We start from the raw sequence: 19,036 nt of genomic DNA, 5'->3' as shown, positions 1-19,036 counted from the left end.
AACACATCAGCACTGGGGTGAAGAGGATCCTGCCCTGTCCTGCAGCAGCCCACATGGACACCTTGGGGGTGCCATTCCCCACTGGGCTCATTCTAGACCTGGTATGGGGGAAAAGCTGGACAGGTGCCCGCTCGGGTGACAGCCCCCCACCGCCGGTGGCAGCCTAACAGTGAGTGGCGCACACCTGCAGATCCCAGGTTCTCAGGGCCTGTGGCTGCCCTCTCAAGAACCATGCATGTGCCTCCTGGTAGCATGTGGTCTCTGCCTGAATTCTCCACCAGCCCAGCTTCCCCACTTACCAAACAGGGAATAACTGGAAACCCAGCAGGGCCATATCTCCCACCCCACACTGACCTGGCCAAGCATCCCGCTGACCTCCAGTCTCAGGGTCCACCTCCACCAAAGCCTCCTCCTTCAGGGCCCAGTTTGGGGCAGGAGAGAAGGAAGATCTGAATCCAGTGCCAGCCCCAAACAGTCCAGGGGCTCCCAGGGATTCCTTCCAGGAGTCTCCCTCAAGGTGCGTGTCCTGCACTAGCTCTGAGCCAAGAACACACTCTCCCCTCTGCCCCAAACACACAAAGCCTGCACTCTTCAGCTGGGAAGGAAGAGAGCCACAACAGCCCCTGAACACCTACTGTCTACACAGGAGACAAGGGGCCAGAAAGAAGAAGGCCCCTGCAGGGTCCTGCCAGCACCCACCTGCTGCCCACAGTGCCAGGTCTTCATTCGACACTCCGCTCTGGGTTCCGGAGGGGCTTGGCCCGTCCATCGGCCTACTTCACTTCCTAAGACCCTCCATTCAATCAGCAGTGGCTGAGGGCGGCCCTCCAGCCCTCCCACCTCCCTCCAGTGAAGACACTGCACTCCCAGGCTGGAAACCCCAGGAGAGAGGTTGGCTGGGGACCCAGATTGCAGGGTGATGGCCCCTATGCTCCATCCAACAGCCCAGTCAAGTGCACTCTTAAAAGTGAGGTGTCCCGTCACATCCCCCCTCCGCAAAGCATTACCTTCAGAGACTCCCAGGACTCCTCAGTTCCCTCAGGCAGGGCTCTCTGTTCTCTTTCTCAGGTTTGATGCAGGGCCCAGGGCCTGGTGCACCCGAGTGAAGGACTGTGGGCCTACCCTCTGGCACCTCCCAGGCCCCTCGTCCAACAACACCTATGGCCTCCGGAGCCACAGCTATCCCTGGGGCGCCCTCCTGAGACTTGCAGGTCCCCTGGGGTGGCCTCAGGACTACGCCCCCCTCCCATTCCCATGTGCCCGGCCCCTGTGTGCTTCAGGCCCAATGCCGCCGAGGTGTAATTATCTATGTTTTGTTAGTGCTCTGGACGCGCTTATGTTCCCACAGTGGTGGACTGGGGCTGACACTCCCCAGCCTGCATGGGTGACATTAGGGTGGTCGTGGAGGGCTGTAGAGGGGTGAGTTTTCACTGGAAGCGTCAAGGGCTAGGGAGCAGCGCCACCCTGGAGAACGCTGGGTCCTGGAAACGGCTCATCTCCAGCGCTGACGGGATTGTGACCTGAGGCAAACCATGTAGCCTCTTGAGTTCCAATTTCCTCCCAAGCAAAGTGGAGATCTGGGCTCCCGCCTCCAGAGGTCGCGTAGAGGGAAACGTGGATGCTGCAGGTAAGGCGCTTCGCCGGCAGGACCCGCCGTGCGCGCGCTCGCGGGCCGCACGGGGGCTGGGGAAGGCTCTCCCGGCCGCGGGTCCGCGTGAACAAAGACTGGGGAGAGGAGAGAAGCCCGCTCCAGCTCCAGTCCAGGCGGGCAGGGAGAGGACCTTCGCGCCCAGGACCTGGACCAGAGAACCTCCCGCGGGTCTGTGCGCAGCGAGGCAGGGGGGTCCCAGGGCCACGCGAACCCCTGGGCTGGAAAGGCTTCCTGGTGGTGGGGTCCCAGTACCGCCGCTGGTCCCCGGGCAAAGGACCGGGACGCCGCGTAGCTCCTTTAAGAGTCGGTGCCAGGTGAGCGCCGAGGGCGGTGGCAGCGAGCCCCGGCACCCCCGCCCCCGAGGCCGCCGCCTCTAATCTGCACCCCGGGCCGGGGCACGGCTGACGTCACCTGCCCCCGAGCCGCGCGCGCTGATTGGCTGCAGGTGACGTCAGGGGCTTTTTCGCTCGGCATGACCTCATCCCCGTTGGCGGCCCCGCCCTCCGCCCCGGGCCTGTCACTCGCTGCTCCCGAGGCTGCTGAGCCGGCTCCGCGGCCCCCGCCCCACCCGGACGCCGGAGCCCGAGCCGGAGCCGAGCTGAGCCGGAGCCGCCGGCCGCGCCCGCGGAGCCGCGGGCTGGGATGCGCGCCGCGAGCGCGCGTGCCCGCCCGCAGTGCGCGCTCCCCGGCCCGAGCGAGCGCTCCCCGCGGCGGCGGCGGCGGCGGCGGCGAGGGCGACGGCGACGCGGCCCGTGCGCCCCCCTGGCCCCTGCCCCGGCTGCGTGGCCCCCCGGCGGGCCCATGGGCCGCGCAGCGGAGCGAGCGTCCTGAGTGCGGCGCGGGTCCCCGGTGCGTGCCGGCGGCGAGCGAGAACCAGGTGAGTGGCGCGGCGGGGAGCGGGCGCCGGCGGGGAGGGGTCGACCCGAGCGCCCGACACCCTCGCAGCGTTGGGGACCTTCGGCGGGCGCCCGGGAGGAGGCTGCCCCAGTCCGCGGGTGTAGGACTAGGGTCCAGTCCCGGCCTCAGATCGCTGGGGACGCGCTGCGGACCCCCGCCCGGCCCACGCCCGGGAGCCGCTTTGCTTCTCCCAGAAATTCCTTCTTATGTGGGGGCGGGGGGGGGCTTGGATGAAGGACCCAGAAGGGTCATTTGATACCCAGCGCGAAGCTGTCCGAGCCCCTGAGCGGCACCCCTGTTGGGGGCCAGAATGGGAGAAGGTCGTCCTCTGCGGGTGGACTGGGAGATGCGGAGCCTCAGCCGCAGGAAGAACGGCCTGTGGCCCACGGGAAGCCTCAGGAAAGCGCTCAGTTCACATCTGCGCGGGGAGGACCTACAGATCCTCCTCTTGGCTAGGCTGTTCCACACCCGCACCTTGGGGTGCTCAGCCTCTGCGGAATAAAGACCATCTTTGCCGGCTGCAGAAGCAGCCGTGGTGCTGGGGGAGGGGCCCGCACAGCCAGCCTCCTAGGCCTTCTGCCCACCTGGGGAGGGGTGCAGGCCAGCTGCGGGTGCTGAACAGCCTGGCCAAGAGAGGGAGGAGCAACAATAGACCCAGCCCCCACCAGGTCGTCCGTGCTGGGAGAATTAGCCTTCTGACTCCCTGCTGCAAAGGTGCGCTGGATTTGCAGGGGGAGTTGGGGGCCTTGGTGGTGCAGTGCTGCGGGTGGGGGTATTCTGGGATGGAGAAGGGGGTGGTGGGAGCGGCTTAGCACTGCGGTGTTCCGGCACCTCAGAATGGGGTGGGGTATTGCAGGGCAGGGGATGAGTCTTCTTGCTGCATGCCTTTGCCCCTGGGGGTCTGGCACAGAGGGCCCCCACAGACCACCCTGACACCTGCTTGTTCCCAGAGCAGCTCTTTACATGAGGGTACCTTGCAGTGCCTGGCTCTGCACAGGGAGGACAGAGTCCTGAGCATTTGCTCCTCAGTTGACAAGCACCTGCCACTGATGGGCAGATCATGTGACCAGAAGGTAGAAGTTCATCTTTAGGTCTGACTGAAATACCTCCAGTAGGGCCTCAGGAGAGTTGCTGAGCACTTCTCTTCCCTCTCACCCTCAGCCCTTGGGGGGGCTTCCAGACCCTAGAGGCTGCCTCTGAGGTCAGAGTACTGTGAACAGAGATGCAGAAAGAGCTTCAAGTCCGTCTGTGTCGGGATTCCTCCTGACATCTGTTCTCTTGGGCTAATGCTGATGTCTGGACCCAGAGGTCTGAACTGCATAGGAGACCCAGGAAAGAGTCTTGCCAGGTTCCTGGCAGGTCTGGGAGGCCTTGAGGGCAGCTTAGAGGAAGCAGGGAAAGTACTAAACCAACAGCAAGGGAGAGATGGCTGGACTCTGATCACAAGACTTTGTGAACCGCGGCCACCTCTGAACCTTTGGGGACAGTGACTGACTGAAGTCCTGTCCATCAGTGGGATGCAAAGAGTCCAGGTGGGAAAGAAGGGAAAGCTCTGGCCTCCCTCTCCAGTGCCTACATGCTGTGCCTCCTCCACCCAAGGCTGGGCCGGCTCCTGTTCCTGGGAACTGAGGAGGCCTGCACACCACTTCTCCAGTCCGCTGCTGGCCCTGCATGGCCTTAACATTATCCCAGCCAAAGCAAGCGAAGTCCTCACTTGCCCCAGGGAGCTGAGGGGGAGGAGGGGCAGTGGGCTGACTCTTGTGAGCACTGGAGCCCCTGCCTCCTGAACGACCCCCTCCCCAGTCTCCCTTCCAGGCCTCCAGAGGTGCTGCTGGGGGGGACAGTGAGCCAGCACTTAGCAGCTAGGTCTTCCGCTGTCAGCTCTTTTTCCGAGGGCCACCTAGGTATGAGCAGGGGAAGGGAGACACCGTTCCTGTCCTCCAGTGGCTGATGGCTCCTGCAGCCCTCTCTAAAGGTAGTGAGTTCCCTGTCACTAGGTGTGAACAGGAGGTAGCTTGGTGAGGGTGCTGTCAGCTGTGGCAGGCCCCAGCTCTTGGCTGTCACCTACATGCTCAGGGACACACATGTGTGGAGACCTTAGGTGTAGGAGCCCAGTGTGTGAGGCGGTCTCAGAGCCGGGTACAGGTGTGCTGAGATGCTCAGGGCATTTTGGTAAGCAGAGGGTGAGGATGTGTGTGCTAATGTGCACGTGTGTATGCATGCTCCAGTGCCTCATGTGTGCACCCGCAGTCCTGTGTGAACAATTGCACACAGGAAGAGGTAGACTGTAGGGCTATCCCTGATTCATCCAGTGTGCAAGGGGTGTGTTCGCGTTCCTGCTTCTGCAGAGGGCAGTGCGGGCCCAGGAGGCAGGCTGGGCTCTGAGGGGGCTGGAGGGTCGCGGCCTTGGACTTGGGACCCCCTTTCCCCAGAGCCCTTCAGTGAGGGTCTACCCAGGCTCTGGAATAGCAGGGTGACAGCTCTTCTCCCACTCTGGTTCCCAGGTTCCCAGGAATGGGGTGCAGTCAGGCCTGGGGAGGCTTGCTGGGGTGCTGGGCTGCCTCAGTTCCCCCTGCCTGTCCTAGCCTTGCTGACCTGTTCAGGGCTGACCCAACCTCTCCACTCCCCACCCCAACATGCCCTGCTCAGCTTCCGACTCTGATCAGAGCATCTGGGGAAGGCCAAGGGGAGGACCTGCCCCTGGAAGCTTGAGGCCCAAGGAGCCCCCCACCCTGTGAGCATGCACTCCTGGGGCAACACAGTGCAGAGGTTCCTGCAGGAGGGGGTGCTCTGGCCAGACCTTCCCCATGCTAACAAGAGCGCCTCCAAGGAGGTGGGTCCTGGGAATCAAGACTAGGTAGGGCAGGGTGGGGGACAGGCTTCCTCGAAGACTGGGGCCGGTGAAGGCCCCAGCTACTGGTCACCTGCTGTGAGGGGTGGGAGCCAGCCGGGAGGGGTGACCTGCGGCTTTGGGAGCAGCCTGCTCTGTGGCTGCTGCGGCAGGAGCAGCCGTTGCCTGGCACCTCTGCAGTTGCCATGGCGATGATGGAGGTGCTAAGTTGCTAATGAGTCCCCCTTGGCTGCTGCAAATAACAATACTATCGTGGCTAATAGGGCCAAGCTCCAGCTCCAGGGTTCCCTGGGAGGCAGGGCAGGGACCAGGTACTAGCCTTCAGCCATCTGCCCACCCTTCCACTCCCGCTGGGCAGCCACAGAGGGCTTGCCCTCCCCTGCCCTCCCTCTGGACCTCAGGCCTTCCCCCACCATCCTCCTAGGCCTGCACCTGGATGTCTTCTGAATGGTCACCTGCCCCCCCCCCCACTGCCTCTGCAGGTGGCCATGGTGGGGCACATCTGCACCCAGCTGGCTACTCTGCTCTTCCTCTCTGGGACTCACAGGCAGCCCTTGCCTACCAGCCTGGCACCTGACTCAGGGGATGGAACACCAGTGGCAGCTGTCACTGTGGTCCCCAGTTTCTTGGGACCACTCGTAATGTGCTGAGGGTCAGTGTGCCACCCCACTGAAAGGTTGCCATGGCACTGGAGACAAGGCCACCCAGGGCCCTGGATTCTGTCCAGCCTCCTTGTGTGTGACCTTGGCTAGGTCTCACCCCTGCTCTGAGCCTGCATCTCCCCATAGGTAAGGCAAACCTGTCATCCCTGTCACTCTGTGTCTCCTACAGGTCTGTGTAGATGCTGGAGGGCTCTAGAGAAAAGCTAGTGCTGGCAGGTGACAGGGGAGATAGGACCCAACAGGTGGGGAATGGCAGAGGCCTGTCACCAAGCCTGCAGGAAGGGCTTCCCGTGTCCCCAGGTGCTGAGGACCCCACTCCAGGCTGCCCCTGAAGGTGCCCTGAGGCCCTGGCCATTGCTGTGCTGAGCACTCGCCCCCCTGCCCCACCTCTGTGCAGCAGGTAGTGGGGGGGGGGGGTCAAACCTCAGCCTGCAGAACTGGGACAGGGCAGTCTCTGTCCTCATGTCCAGGCACCCCCTGTGGCACCCTGGCCCGCAGCATCCAGGAGCCATTAGCTAACAGAGGCAGCCCCAGCCCCCGCCATCCACCAGGGTTGGGATTATCAGCTTAGGGAACTGCACTTGGAGATGAGCCTCTAGGGATTGGCCTTGTGGCATTGTACCAAGGAAGGGAGGACAGAGGCAAGGGCAGCTAGCTGGGCAGAGGGGCAAGGGCCAGCTCTGGACCCATCTTCCTTGCCGTGGGTAGATGAAGAGCCAGCAGGGCAGAGGTTCCGAAGATAGGAGTATAGATGCATCCCAGGGCCCCTCGTGCCCTCCTCTGCCTCACTGTGCCCTGAGCGGCTGCTGATGTCAGGACTGGACAGTGCAGGGGCTGGACAGGGTCTCCTGTGGACTCTGCACCCAGGGTAAGACTGGTCCATCAGATGAAGTGCTTCATGGGTGCACGTCCCCGTCCCGGCCACAGCCTGCCCAGGAGCCCTTGGTGGCCCCCGGGCCCGTGGCCGCTGACAGCCTGCCTCTCCCTCAGGTCTGGCACCATGCGCTAGGACGGTCTGCACCCTCCTCACTTCAGGGTCACCCTCCCGACCGCACGCTGCCCCACCATGGCTGGGGACCGGCTCCCAAGAAAGGTGATGGATGCCAAGAAGCTGGCCAGCCTGCTGCGGGGTGGGCCCGGGGGTCCTCTGGTCATTGACAGCCGCTCCTTCGTGGAGTACAACAGCTGGCACGTGCTGAGCTCTGTCAACATCTGCTGCTCCAAGCTGGTGAAGCGGCGGCTGCAGCAAGGCAAAGTGACCATCGCCGAGCTCATCCAGCCTGCCGCACGCGTTCAGGTACCACAGCCCACCCTGGAGCGCTCCTGCCGCCTCTGGGTCCACAGCCCAACTCCCTAGGAGACAGGCCCCTCCCCCTCTGCCCTGAACCCACACTGGGCTCCTCCGGGGCCGCCAGGCTCTCCTGTGTTCATCTCCCAGCCTCCCACCTGTGTCCCCACTTAGGTCACCTGGAGGCGATGGGCTTGCCCAGTGGTCTGCCCTCACTCAGGTGTGGGCCCTCACAGGGCGCAGAGAGTGCAGGGCGAGAGACAGGTGACAGGGGCTGACACACATGGGACAGGTGCAGTGGGGTGGCCACTCCGACTGCTGTGAGGGCCGGGGGAGGGTGCATATCACTAGCATCCCCCTTCTTCCCCAACCCCCTGCAGTCTTCAGGGAGCCAGAAGTCTCTCTGTGGTCCCTCAGGAATGACCTCGCGGGAAGGAGCAGTTCATTCTCCCCAGAACCCCCGAACCAGCTACTCGGTGGGACACTGAGCCAGTGACCCAGGCAGGCAGCGGCACCTCCCCCTACCACCTTAGGTTGGGTGACGGGTGCCGTGCCCGCAGCCTGGAGGCTAGGAAGGGTCCCGGCCACCGTCCTTCCACTCTGAGCTAGATGTGAGAGGACCCAAGTGGGCTGGCTGCTTGTCAGGAGCCCCCACTGGAGGCCAGAATGGCTCCCCGTGGCTCCAGTGAAGGGAATCCTGTGATTAATCGCCCCAGTGAGGACTCCCAGCACAGTGCGATCCCATTGGCTGCCGATGACATCATCCGGCCAGGGTTGGTGGCTCAGCTGGTTTAAGGACTGGATATGCTTGCGGGGTGGGGACCTCAGCCTGTCTAAGCAAAAACGCTCAACATCTGGCCCAAGACCGGTCCGCGGGGTGGGAAGGACGGCAGCGGGAGCCCCAGCTTCCAGCCCTGCATCTTGGCTTGGCAAGTGGGGTCCTCCTGCCGCCTCAGTTCCTCGTCAGGGGCTGCTGGGGAGAAACGTCAGGCCAGCCAGCAGTCGGCTCCACTGAGCCCAGACCCAGGGGCACCGCTTTGAAATCCCAGAACCTTGCCTGTCAAGAACCTTTAGGATGGGTTTCCCTTTGCCTCAGCTATCCTGGCATCCAGCTCAGGCCCCATACATGTGCCACGGGACCTGTCACTTCCTGTGTTTCCAGGGCATGGACCTGGCCACAGTGGACAGCCACCCTGTCCATTTCCTTCGGCAAGATTCCCCTCTGTCTTTCCCTGGTCTGATGCTATCTGTGTGGCCATGGGTGTTTGCACCTGCCCAAGTGTGGCAATATCTGTGTCCAGGCAGCAAGGTGACCACACCCCCTCCTCTGGCCCTCCCCCGAACCAGAGGCAACTGGCAGTGGCAGGACAGGATACCTGACCGGTGCCTGTGGCGCCTGACCTCTGCCCTCACGGCCCCCAGGTGGAGGCCTCAGAACCGCAGGACGTGGTGGTCTATGACCAGAGCACACGGGACGCCAGTGTGCTGGCAGCGGACAGTTTCCTGTCCATCCTGCTCAGCAAGCTAGACGGCTGCTTCGACAGTGTGGCCATCCTCACAGGTGAGTGCAATAGGGGCCCCTGCCAGGGCACCCTCTCTTCTCTGCCTCTCCCTCACTGTCCCTTTGGCTGGGATGGGGGTGTCCAGGGAGGCCAGTGTCTGCTGGGGCAGTGGGGAGATCAGCACCTCTAGTTCTCAAGCCCTCTCACTTCAGGCCCCGTGTAACCTAAACCTGTGCCCTGGACGGCAGGTAGAAATGGAAAGGTAGACAGCAGGGAACCCTAAGGCCAGCTCTTGGTAGAGAGGGGAAGGAACCCAAGCTGTGGGTCACAGGGCAGAGGCAGAGTCCCCACCCTTGGGAAACCCCAGTCTGAGCTGGAACTGGTCTGCACCAGAAGGTCCCCCTAAAGGCCTCAGCTAACCACAGGTTGCCTAGCAACAGCATACTTGGTTGGGCTGCCTCCTGGGGTTACCTGTGCTCCAAAAGCAGCCTGGCCCTGTGGCCTCCACACTGGAGGCTGAAAGCACACACACACGTGCACACTCATAGGCAATGGTGAGAGGGCTTCTGTGGGATCCACCTCAAGGTCCCAGAGGCCCAGAGGCCCAGATGGAGCTGGCCTGTCTGGCAATGCCTGCCCTCCCCACCAGCCTCTGGGGGTTTCGTCAGCTTTCTTTCCACTCAACCTCTGCACCACCGGAGATTGCAAGCAGGTGGAGAGTGGAGGCTGAAGACAGCATCCCCTCCATCAGAGCGACCAGCAGGCACCGTGAACTCCAACCCAGCCTGTGAGGAGGCTTCCAGGCCTTGGGGACCTAAGGACAGTGTTAGCCAGGCAGTGGCAGGCCTGGTGAGGTGCCATCAGAGCCCAGCCCTGAGGGGCAGCTAGGAAGCTCAGGGTTCTGCACCACACACGGGGCACTTGCTGCTATCTCTCGTGTGTCCAGATGAGTTGACTTCCCACCCTGCTGGGCCAGCGTGGCCACTGTGCCTGGTGACCGCGGCTGTGTGTGGCCCACTTCTGATGTCTGGGTGCATCTGTGGTCCTGGTTCATACGTGTGAGCTCTGGGAGTCGAAGCACAGCACACGTCGCACTCACCCTGAGGTCTCCGCTGGAGGCCAGGCGGGGGTGGAGGGAGTTCTGGGCTTCTCACTCGTGTCCTGGGCATAACAGGAGCCCTGCTAGGGCCCAGCTTGCCACCCTGGCCAGAAACAGGAGCCATGAGGCCTTTTGGGGAGTCAGAGGGATTTCAGAACACACCTCCCTGATCTGTTCAGGGAGGGGCCAGAACTCAGAAGGGCCTGCCTCCTTGGGGGCAGGGGTCGGGGTGTGAGGCGGCGTTTGCCTGGGGGGCACGCTTGGGTCCTGGCTGTCACCCACCCCACTCAGCTCTCAGCTTCCACCTGCTCTTCCCGTCCCGGGCATCCATCCCTACAAGGTTTGAGTCTATCCCCAGTTTTCCAAAGGCCAAGCCAGGAAGGAGGCATGGTCCCTTCACATGAGGCGGCCTCATGATGACACTGAATCAGGATCCAGTTCAGGACAGCCTCCTGGTCTTGCCCATCGCCTCTCCGCCCTGAGGTGGGCACAGCCCCTGCTCTGAGCCGGCCCTTCCCTGAACAGTAGAAATGGGAGGGGGTGGGGAGTGGGAGGGGTGCTGCCCGCCCACAGTGAGGGAGGGACTTTCCCTGCTCAGCAGGAGTGCGTGCCTGGTGCCTGCTCCTCTGTTATTGCTGGGGACAGTGTAAGCCAGACCCTTCCTGGGTGGGGATGAGAGGAGTGCCAGGGAGGAGTGTGGCACAGTGGAGGGGAGGAGACCCCCTCCTGGGCAGGGCAGATGTGTGGTAAGCAGGAGCAGCACTGGGATCCCAGGGTCTGCTACTGTGACCCCCAACCCCGCTCCATCGCTGCTACAGGCTGTCAAGTCCAGCAGGGGCAGGGACAGGAGAGGGGCCTGACTCTTCAGAGCAGCTGCTGGCCCTCCCTGGAGCCAGCACCTGCCAGGCGTGTGGTGCCACAGACTGAGGGCTGGTGCTGTTGGGACCGCGCTCCCACCCAGCCCTTGCAGCCTAGTCCAGAGACCCCCAGAAGGCCCTGTACCCCCGAGGGCAGCTGCAGCGAGAGCCCTCTCTGAGCTGAGGGTGGCCGGGAACCCTGTCCGGTGCTCCCATGCAGGCGCAGCGTGCCTGTGACTGTTCTCAGGGCAGCAGGAAAGGTGAACGTGGGGTTTGTCTGGCAGCGCGAAGGCCAGTACCTGTGCTTTGGTGCGTGTCTGGGATTTCCTTGTGAGTAGCGGGTGGGTTGTAAGTGCCCTCCGTGACCCCAGAGAATAGGAGCCGGCTGTAGGAAGGTGTCCTTGGGGAATGGCTGGAGGCTAGGGGGACTCCCTAGGCCCCACAGAGACCTAGGTACTCAGACTTGGTGCCCCTCCCTTGTCACCCATCCTCAGAGCCTGGACAGCTCTGAAATCCCTGGAACCTGAGGGACACTCCTGGGCTTGGCATCCAGAGAGACTCTATAGAAATACCCAGCTTGCCTGGCTCTGCCTGGGGGTCCTGGGAGGCTTCCCTGAGGAGGGACTCAGAGGGCCACACCTGCCAGTACCTTTCCTGCTTGGGAAGGGCTGGAGGTGGCGAGAGCTCAGATGGAATCCTCAGCCTGCACCGTGGCCAGGCGGCAGAGAGCCCAGAATACAGCCCAGGACCCCTGGGAGAGAGTCAGGAGGAGGCATGCACTGGGGAAGAGGCTGGAGAGACCCACCCTCCCAGGTGCTGGCCTCTGCGGGGACATGTGGGCTACCCTGGCTCTGAGCTGTGAGCAGGAGCTCCCCACACAGCACCCAGCTCAGCCTCCTCTCAGCACCTGTGAGCTGTAGGGTGCCAACCTCACCTGCTCCTCCCTGTCCAGCCAGCAGTTCGTAAGGAAAGGACCACTTCTCCTCCAAAAAAGCTGGTGCCTCAACACCCCTGGGGCATCCCCACAGCCCCAAAAGTCGAGCCTTCTTTGAGCATAAGGGGAACCCACACAGCAGACGTTCTGGGTGGAGGGTACACCATCTGTCTGTGAGTTGGGCCAGGAAGGAAGGCAAAGGTGCCAGACTTCTCTGTCCTTAGGAATTGTGCAGGTCCCTGGCACCCACTTCTTCTGCAGATCAGGACAGGAACTAGCACAGGATCCCCAGGGGCCCAAAACACTGCTCCCCTTTCCGGCCTTCTCCCATGGGATAGGGTGGCCCTTAGCTATTGTCTCATGTGCTGGACGACTGGATTGAGGCCAGAAACAGGAACCCACTTGCCATGGGACCCCAGATGCTGCTACATAGGTCTCACCTCACTCTACCAAGAACTGGTGGCCACTGGTTGGGTGCTGCCCGGTTTCTGGTCAGACTCGGCAGTCGCCCCAGCCAGGTCAGGTGTGGCCAGATCCATCCTCATGTCTTCTTGGTCACTGTCATCTTTAAGCCTCCAGCAATGCTATGTGGCAGGCAGGATAAGGAAACAGGCCAGAGGCCTGCTCTGCCCATTGTGGCTGAGTCGGATCCGCCAGGAACTCTGCTTGAGTCTCTCAGACTGGCGACAGAGGGGTTCCTTCCAGTTCTGGGGCCTGGAACTTGTGCACACATGGAAGGTGGCAGGGCACACGCCTGCTCCCTGTGCCCAGGTTTCTCAGCTGCTCCATCGTCTCCTGCTGGGTAGAGCAGAGCTGGGACCAGGACACAAACGTCCCTGCGGGCTGTGCCAATTCTAGTGGGTGATGTCATGCCTGGGGCAGGGAAGGGCCCTCTAGAAGCCCTTACCTCGGAGGCCTGGCACTGGAGCCCAGGCCTGGGGCTGCCAGCCAAGTGGAGTCAGGGAGGGATTGCATCAGTGCAGTGAGGAGATGGAAGGCCTGGCCTGGCCCTGGGCCAGTGGCGTGCAGGGATGAGGAGGGTACTTGTCCCCAGGCTGTGTGACCCTTGCCCTCAACAGGAGACCCTGTGGAGGTCTGAGCCAGGCCTGCCTAGGCCCGTCGCATGCTGTGCTGGCTGGCCACCTCGACCCCACATTTATGGGCGTCACAGTAGCGTCCACAGTGGGGCCGTCCCTGGATTAGCATGAGGAGGAATGTGGGCGTAGGTGCAGGCTGTAAATGGGCACAGCACGCGCCCCCAGCGTGGCAGAGAGGCCTGCCAGCAGGAGACCAGGTACCCGGGCCAGAGGCTGGCTGGCCAGCTCTGCGCAGGGTCGGTGGGGTGTGGCTGAGCCTGGGCAGCAGATGCAGTGCCTGGGGCTCTTCCTCCTGCCCCAGCTGGCCAGCCAGCCTGACGTGCCTCCCGTGCCTCCTCCTACAGGCGGCTTTGCCACCTTCTCCTCTTGCTTCCCTGGCCTCTGCGAGGGCAAGCCTGCCGCGCTGCTGCCCATGAGCCTCTCCCAGCCCTGCCTGCCTGTGCCCAGTGTGGGTCTGACACGCATCCTGCCTCACCTCTACCTGGGCTCTCAGAAAGATGTCCTGAACAAGGTGTGTGCACTGCTAGGGGCTCTGGCTGATGAGGGAAGAGGCAGGGGTTCAAGGGCTAACTCCTGGGGCAGTCTGGGGGAGGAAGGGGGAGGGGAAATGGATGAGTCAGGGGTGGGCGAGCATGTGGTGGGGGCACAGGCAACCCAGGCCTCAGCCCAAGGTAGCAGAGCAGGGCAGGGGAGAGGTACCCAGCAGGGCTGGGTGGAGAGGCAGGCTCCCAGCCCTTCCATGGTGGGGCTGGAGCTTGCATGCCAAACTGCTGATGTCACTGGGCCCCTGCCAGCTCTGAAAGAATCCCGTGTTTTAAAAATGGTGACGAGGGAAAAGGGTAAAGCCACCGCCCAGGCAACCATGAAATTCCTGGGAGCCTACCACAGACTGTGGGCGGGGCGGCAGAGGAGGCCAGCGGGGCCCCAGCCCCAGCACGAGGCCTGTGGGCCCTGTGGTTGAGGTGGGAGGGAGCTCCTGGGAGCCAGGCTCCAGAGCTTCCCAACACTCAGGTCCTTCAGGCTGCAGAGAGGAGGAGCGGCTTCTCACCCACCAGGGGCTTCTCTTATCTCTGCCACTCCTTCCAACCTGTCCTCCTCCCACTCCAGGATCTGATGACCCAAAATGGAATAAGCTATGTCCTCAACGCCAGCAACTCCTGCCCCAAGCCGGACTTCATCTGCGAGAGCCACTTCATGCGCATTCCCATCAATGACAACTACTGCGAGAAGCTGCTGCCCTGGCTGGACAAGTCCATCGAGTTCATCGGTGAGGCTGGGTGCCACTGCTCCCTCCCAGGAGGCCCAGCATGGTGGCCACTCTGCTCAGGCAAGGGAGGGGTGCCTGAGAAGTAGCTGGGACGCTGGGGGAAAGTTTGCTACCAGAGGTGGGGAGGGGCCTTGCAGTCTCAGCTTTCACCTGGTCCCCATGGTTCTGCTCCCAGATAAAGCCAAGCTGTCCAGCTGCCAAGTCATTGTCCACTGTCTGGCTGGCATCTCCCGCTCTGCCACCATCGCCATCGCCTACATCATGAAGACTATGGGCATGTCCTCTGATGATGCCTACAGGTACTCCCCACCCCTGGGTCCCAGGCGCCCTCGGCAACCCCTGGCTGGCGGCATTCCCTCCCTTCCCCTCTCCACCCATTTGCATCAGAACGGCCCAACCTCCTGCCCTGGCCCCAAGGGGAAACCCGAGTCCGTAAGCACACATCAGCCTCGTGCCAGGCCTAGGGAAAGCCTCTCCCACTGAGCCTCCTCTCCTTCCTGCTCCAGATTTGTAAAGGACCGGCGCCCGTCCATCTCGCCCAACTTCAACTTCCTGGGCCAGCTGCTGGAGTATGAGCGGAGCCTGAAGCTACTGGCTGCCCTGCAGGGTGATGTGCCCCACCCCGGGACCCCCGAACCCCTCCCAGGCCCCGCCGCAGGGGTCCCTCTACCCCGGCTGCCTCCACCTACCTCAGAGAGCGCTGCTACCGGGAAGGCAGCCACCGCTGCAGCCAGGGAGAGCAGCCCAAGCCCTGGCGGGGAGGCCCCGGTGCCCACGGCTCCGGCTACCAGTGCGCTGCAGCAAGGCCTCCACGGTCTGCACCTCTCCTCGGACCGCCTGCAAGACACCAACCGCCTCAAGCGCTCCTTCTCACTGGACATCAAGTCGGCCTATGCCCCCAGCCGGCGGCCAGAGTGCCCAGGCCCGCCTGACCCTGGCGAGGCCCCTAAGCTCTGTAAGCTGGACAGCCCATCTGGGGGTACGCTGGGCCTCCCCTCGCCCAGCCCGGACAGCCCGGATGCAGCACCAGAGACGCGTCTACGTCCCCGTAGGCGGCCCCGGCCTCCCGCCGGCTCTCCTGCGCGCTCTCCGGCACATGGTCTCGGCCTGAACTTCGGCGACACCGCCCGGCAAACTCCGCGACACGGCCTCTCAGCCCTGTCCGTCCCTGGGCTGCCTGGACCAGGCCAGCCGGCTGGCGCCGGAACCTGGGCGACTCCCCTGGATTCCCCTGGCACCCCATCCCCAGACGGGCCCTGGTGCTTCAGCCCGGAGGGCGCGCAGGGGGTCAGTGGCACTCGGTTTGCAGCCTTCGGCAGGGCAGGCGTACCAGGCCCGGGCAGCGACCTGCGGCGGCGGGAGGCAGCACGGGCGGAGCCCCGGGAAGCGCGGACCGGCTGGCCTGATGAGCCGGCCCCCGACACACAATTCAAGCGGCGCAGCTGCCAGATGGAGTTCGAGGAGGGTATGGTGGAGGGGCGTGCGCGGGGCGAGGACCTGGCCGGTCTGGGCAAGCAGGCCAGCTTCTCTGGCAGCGTGGAGGTCATCGAGGTGTCTTGACCCCTCCGTGGGGTCCCGCGTCCCTCTGCTGTTCTCAGCACTCCCTGCTCGGCCGCCAGCAGCCGGGCCCAGTATAAATATATATTATATATAATGCAAAGAAAGGTAAATGGTTTTACTGCGATTTTTATCGAGAAGTAAATATTTCGATTTTTTTATTTATTTAAGCTGTTCATTCTGGCAATGATTTGGCAACAGTGCAGGGCGGGCCTCGAGCTCTATTTTTACTGTCTGGTATTTAAACTGAAACACACGTTTCTAAGCAATACGAGGCCACCTTCAGTTGCAAGCTGGGGTGCCAGGCTGGGGCCCCTCCCCGCCCCCTCCCCAGGAAACACTGCTGACCTTGCAAAGAGGCTGCCAGCTGTCATGCACTTTTTATGTAAGAAAAAGGGGAAAAAGAAAAAAAAAACTTTGCCACAAACTGAGCCGCAGAACCTCCCTTTCCTCCCCACGCCCACCTTTCTCCCTGTCTCCCTTCTCTTCTCCCTTCTTGGGCTCTGCACCAAAGCCATAGGTGGGGGAGGGGCCTGGAGCTGGTGCCGCCCAGCTCAAGGTGCCAAGTCTTGGCTTGAGGGGCACCTTGCTGCTCACCTCGCCCATGCCTGTTCCCTGGCAGGTGTTCATGAGCACTGGGCCAGTGGGGCTAGGGTTTTCAGAGGGGCTTCGCAAACGGGATTCAAGAGAGTCAGCCCCCAGGGCAGGGATGGGCTGGAAACAGCCTGCCATGCCTGCCATGCCTGCCTGAGTCAGGCCTCATTCCTCAGAATGGCCTCCATTCAGAGGAGGCTGCTCCCATCTCTTCTCCTTTGGGGGTGCCCAATAAAGCTCCTGCCCACGGGGAAAGCACAGCGGAGACTGATGTCAGGCAGGAGGAGCCAGGTAGCCAGTGTTGGCTCTGCTGGCTGAGGTGTGCTCTGGGCCAGGAAGGGGTGGGTGTAGGGTTGTGTTCTGGGCTCCTCCCCAACCCAGCCCAGCACCAGCCTCGCTTCACGCAGGTCTTGGAATTCAGGTGTACGCCTGCAGGCCTCCACAGACAGGCCTGCCTTGTGCGGGGCATTCAGCACCTGCCAAACCCACCTGCTTCCAGGGCATGGAGCCTTTAACTTTGGGAGAGCCATCCCAAGGCAGAGGAAGGCCCTGGACAGGAGCAGATGCTGAACAAGTCCCCCTTTTCTGCCCCCACCCCCACAGGGGCCTCTCAGGAGAGAAACCCCAGTATACCCCTTTCTAGGACACTCCCTTTATCTTCAAGGTGACATGCCAGCCCCATCCCCAGGTGGCTTTTTGGCCCAGGAGGGCCAGCTTCGGGTGAAGGCAAGAGAGAAACCCCAGTCACTGCCCCTTAGCCTCTTGGGCTTTCGGGGTAGGGTACAGGTCCTTGCCCCTCAGATGGCCTAGAGTCTAGGATTCGGCTGTCACCTTGGGAGAGGCCAGGGGCTTGGCCAGAGGGAGACCCAGGCAGGACTGGCTCCTGCAGCAGGCCTGGGGTGCTGCAGTCTGCCGCCCCACCCCCCACCCTTCGGCTGCGTCTTTCTGTTAGTTCTTTTGACCTACAACCTGTGTTCCTGTTGTCCCTCCTTTCAGCACAAGTCCTGTTCCTGCCCTCTGTCCCACCTACCCTGTCCCCCCAAAAATAAGCTATCATTGTATTTGCAATCTACGGATTAGAGGTTTAAGTATTTATTATTATTGGTTAATTATTATTATTATTATTAATAATTATGTAAATTTGCCTCCCGTCTGTCGTGTTGGGTTTCTGAGGTGAACCTGGGTGTGGAGGATGCACTGGCTCCCCCCTCCTCACCCACCCCTCTGCTGTCCCGGAGACAGTGGTCTGGGGCCACTGGTTGGGCCCCTAAACTCTGGGGCAGGTCCCAAGGCCCCTTTCCTGCCCTCCCCAGTGTGGCTTCTGTCCTGAGTGTGGGGCTGGCAGTCTGTCTCTGCTCTCACTCTTGTGACACTGGTCTTGGCTGCCACTTCCTGTGTGCCAGGGAGACTGGGCACAAGCTCTTCCCTGGTTCCATTCCACCTACTGTCCAAGGTAAGGAGGGGTCACCGAGTCCCATGCAGGCCTCTTACCCCTCCCACCCGCCCACCTGGCACTGCCTGGCATTGAGAAGGCCCAGAATGGACCTGGCCCCTCCTATTATTTGCTGGAAAGTCCAGCGCAGGAGAAGTGGCCAGTCCCCCGCCCAAGGCTCCCGGTCCCTGAGGACTGGGATGCCAGCCTGCTGCCCTTCAGACCCCTGCCCCCATGGGCTGCACTTTCCTGTTCCCTCCTTTTGTATTTGAAAACAATGTGCTGTAATAAATCCTGAGACGGATGTTTTCCCAGAGCCTGGCTGCCTCTTTCTTCGTGCAGGTGGTGGGCAGGGGTCGGGGCTGGGGAGCAGACTGGAGGCTCCTTGAGGTCGGCACCCTGGGGGGTTGGACCTGGAAAGCCCGCTAGCCAGTTGCTGTGGTGGGGGCAACTTGTACCCCGTGGTCAGGATGGGGAGCACCGGCCTCAGGCACACCCTTAGGATGTAAAACACTCTTGTTTGTCGTTACCTGCTACCTAAACTCGGTTTGCCTGCCAGCTGCTGTCACCCCATATTCCCTCTGCATCAAGCTCGATGCAGCAGCTCTCCCATCAGAAATGGGGTCTACCAAGTACCACTTGTGCACGGTACCAGGATCAAAAGGACCCAGGCTATCTGGTGGAAAGTGCTGCCGTGTGTCCTGCCACGTGCCCAGCCACTGGGCTCCTCTCGCTGGAGGCAGCCTGGCCTTGGCCTGCACACACACACCCCCGCCCAGAGCATCCCAGTGTGCTACAGCTGCACAGGCTCCACAGAGTGAGTGCTGCCCTGGGCATCCCAGCTGCGTGGCCATGAGCATCCTCCCACCTCCCCAGGACGGACTTCCGGAGAATCTTCCCTATGTCTCCTCCACATCGGCTCAGCAGTCAGTCCAGCGGCTGAGCCAGCCTGTAGCCAGCCTTCACCATGTGCCAGCCACCACTCCAGGTGCAGCCTGGAGCTCCCAGGCGGGCTCCTCAGCGGACCGAGTCCTCAGTCCCAGGCGTATTGGCGAGGTCTGGAGATCCATCCAGGGACGCTTCCCACTTTGCAAGCAAACATGTACTTCAAAGCAGCCACGTGATGCCAGGCCCAACACACGCGAGTCTGTGTGCTGCATGTGCACATGTGTGTGCAAGAGAGGAGAGGGGACGAGGGCGCAGCTAGCTTTCCTCACAGGCTGCAGCAGACAGGTCCTTGAATCCTGAGAGTCCTTGGAGAGGCTGAAGCTGGGAGCATGGTCTGACTCTAGCCAGGCTATTTTTAGCCCAAGAACATCTATTTATAACTCCGACAGCCCCCAGGAGT

General features: G+C 62.3%; 2 protein-coding genes across 3 annotated transcripts in view; both read left to right on the top strand.

Annotated features, from left to right (window-relative positions):
• Positions 1 to 19,036, top strand: part of IFITM10 (interferon induced transmembrane protein 10) — a 289,205-nt gene that overhangs the window by 231,837 nt on the left and 38,332 nt on the right. The gene's annotated exons all lie outside the window — the stretch shown is intronic.
• DUSP8 (dual specificity phosphatase 8) lies at positions 1,671 to 18,004 on the top strand. 2 transcript variants are annotated; one of them, XM_079104936.1, is made up of 7 exons: positions 1,671 to 1,819; positions 7,052 to 7,358; positions 8,772 to 8,910; positions 13,183 to 13,349; positions 13,946 to 14,105; positions 14,281 to 14,404; positions 14,612 to 18,004. In XM_079104936.1, the coding sequence occupies exons 2-7, from the start codon at positions 7,128 to 7,130 to the stop codon at positions 15,663 to 15,665; spliced, it is 1,875 nt and encodes a 624-aa protein (XP_078961062.1). In that variant the 5' UTR covers positions 1,671 to 1,819; positions 7,052 to 7,127; the 3' UTR covers positions 15,666 to 18,004. The 2 variants fall into 2 exon arrangements, with proteins under 2 accessions (XP_078961062.1, XP_078961061.1); XM_079104935.1 differs by lacking the exon at positions 1,671 to 1,819 and adding an exon at positions 2,171 to 2,528.

This window comes from Sciurus vulgaris (genome assembly GCF_902686455.1).
Source record: "Sciurus vulgaris genome assembly, chromosome: 11".
Taxonomy (NCBI): Eukaryota; Metazoa; Chordata; class Mammalia; order Rodentia; family Sciuridae; genus Sciurus; species Sciurus vulgaris.
Note: the sequence above shows the minus strand (reverse complement) of the source record. Positions and strands in the feature narration are given on the sequence as shown.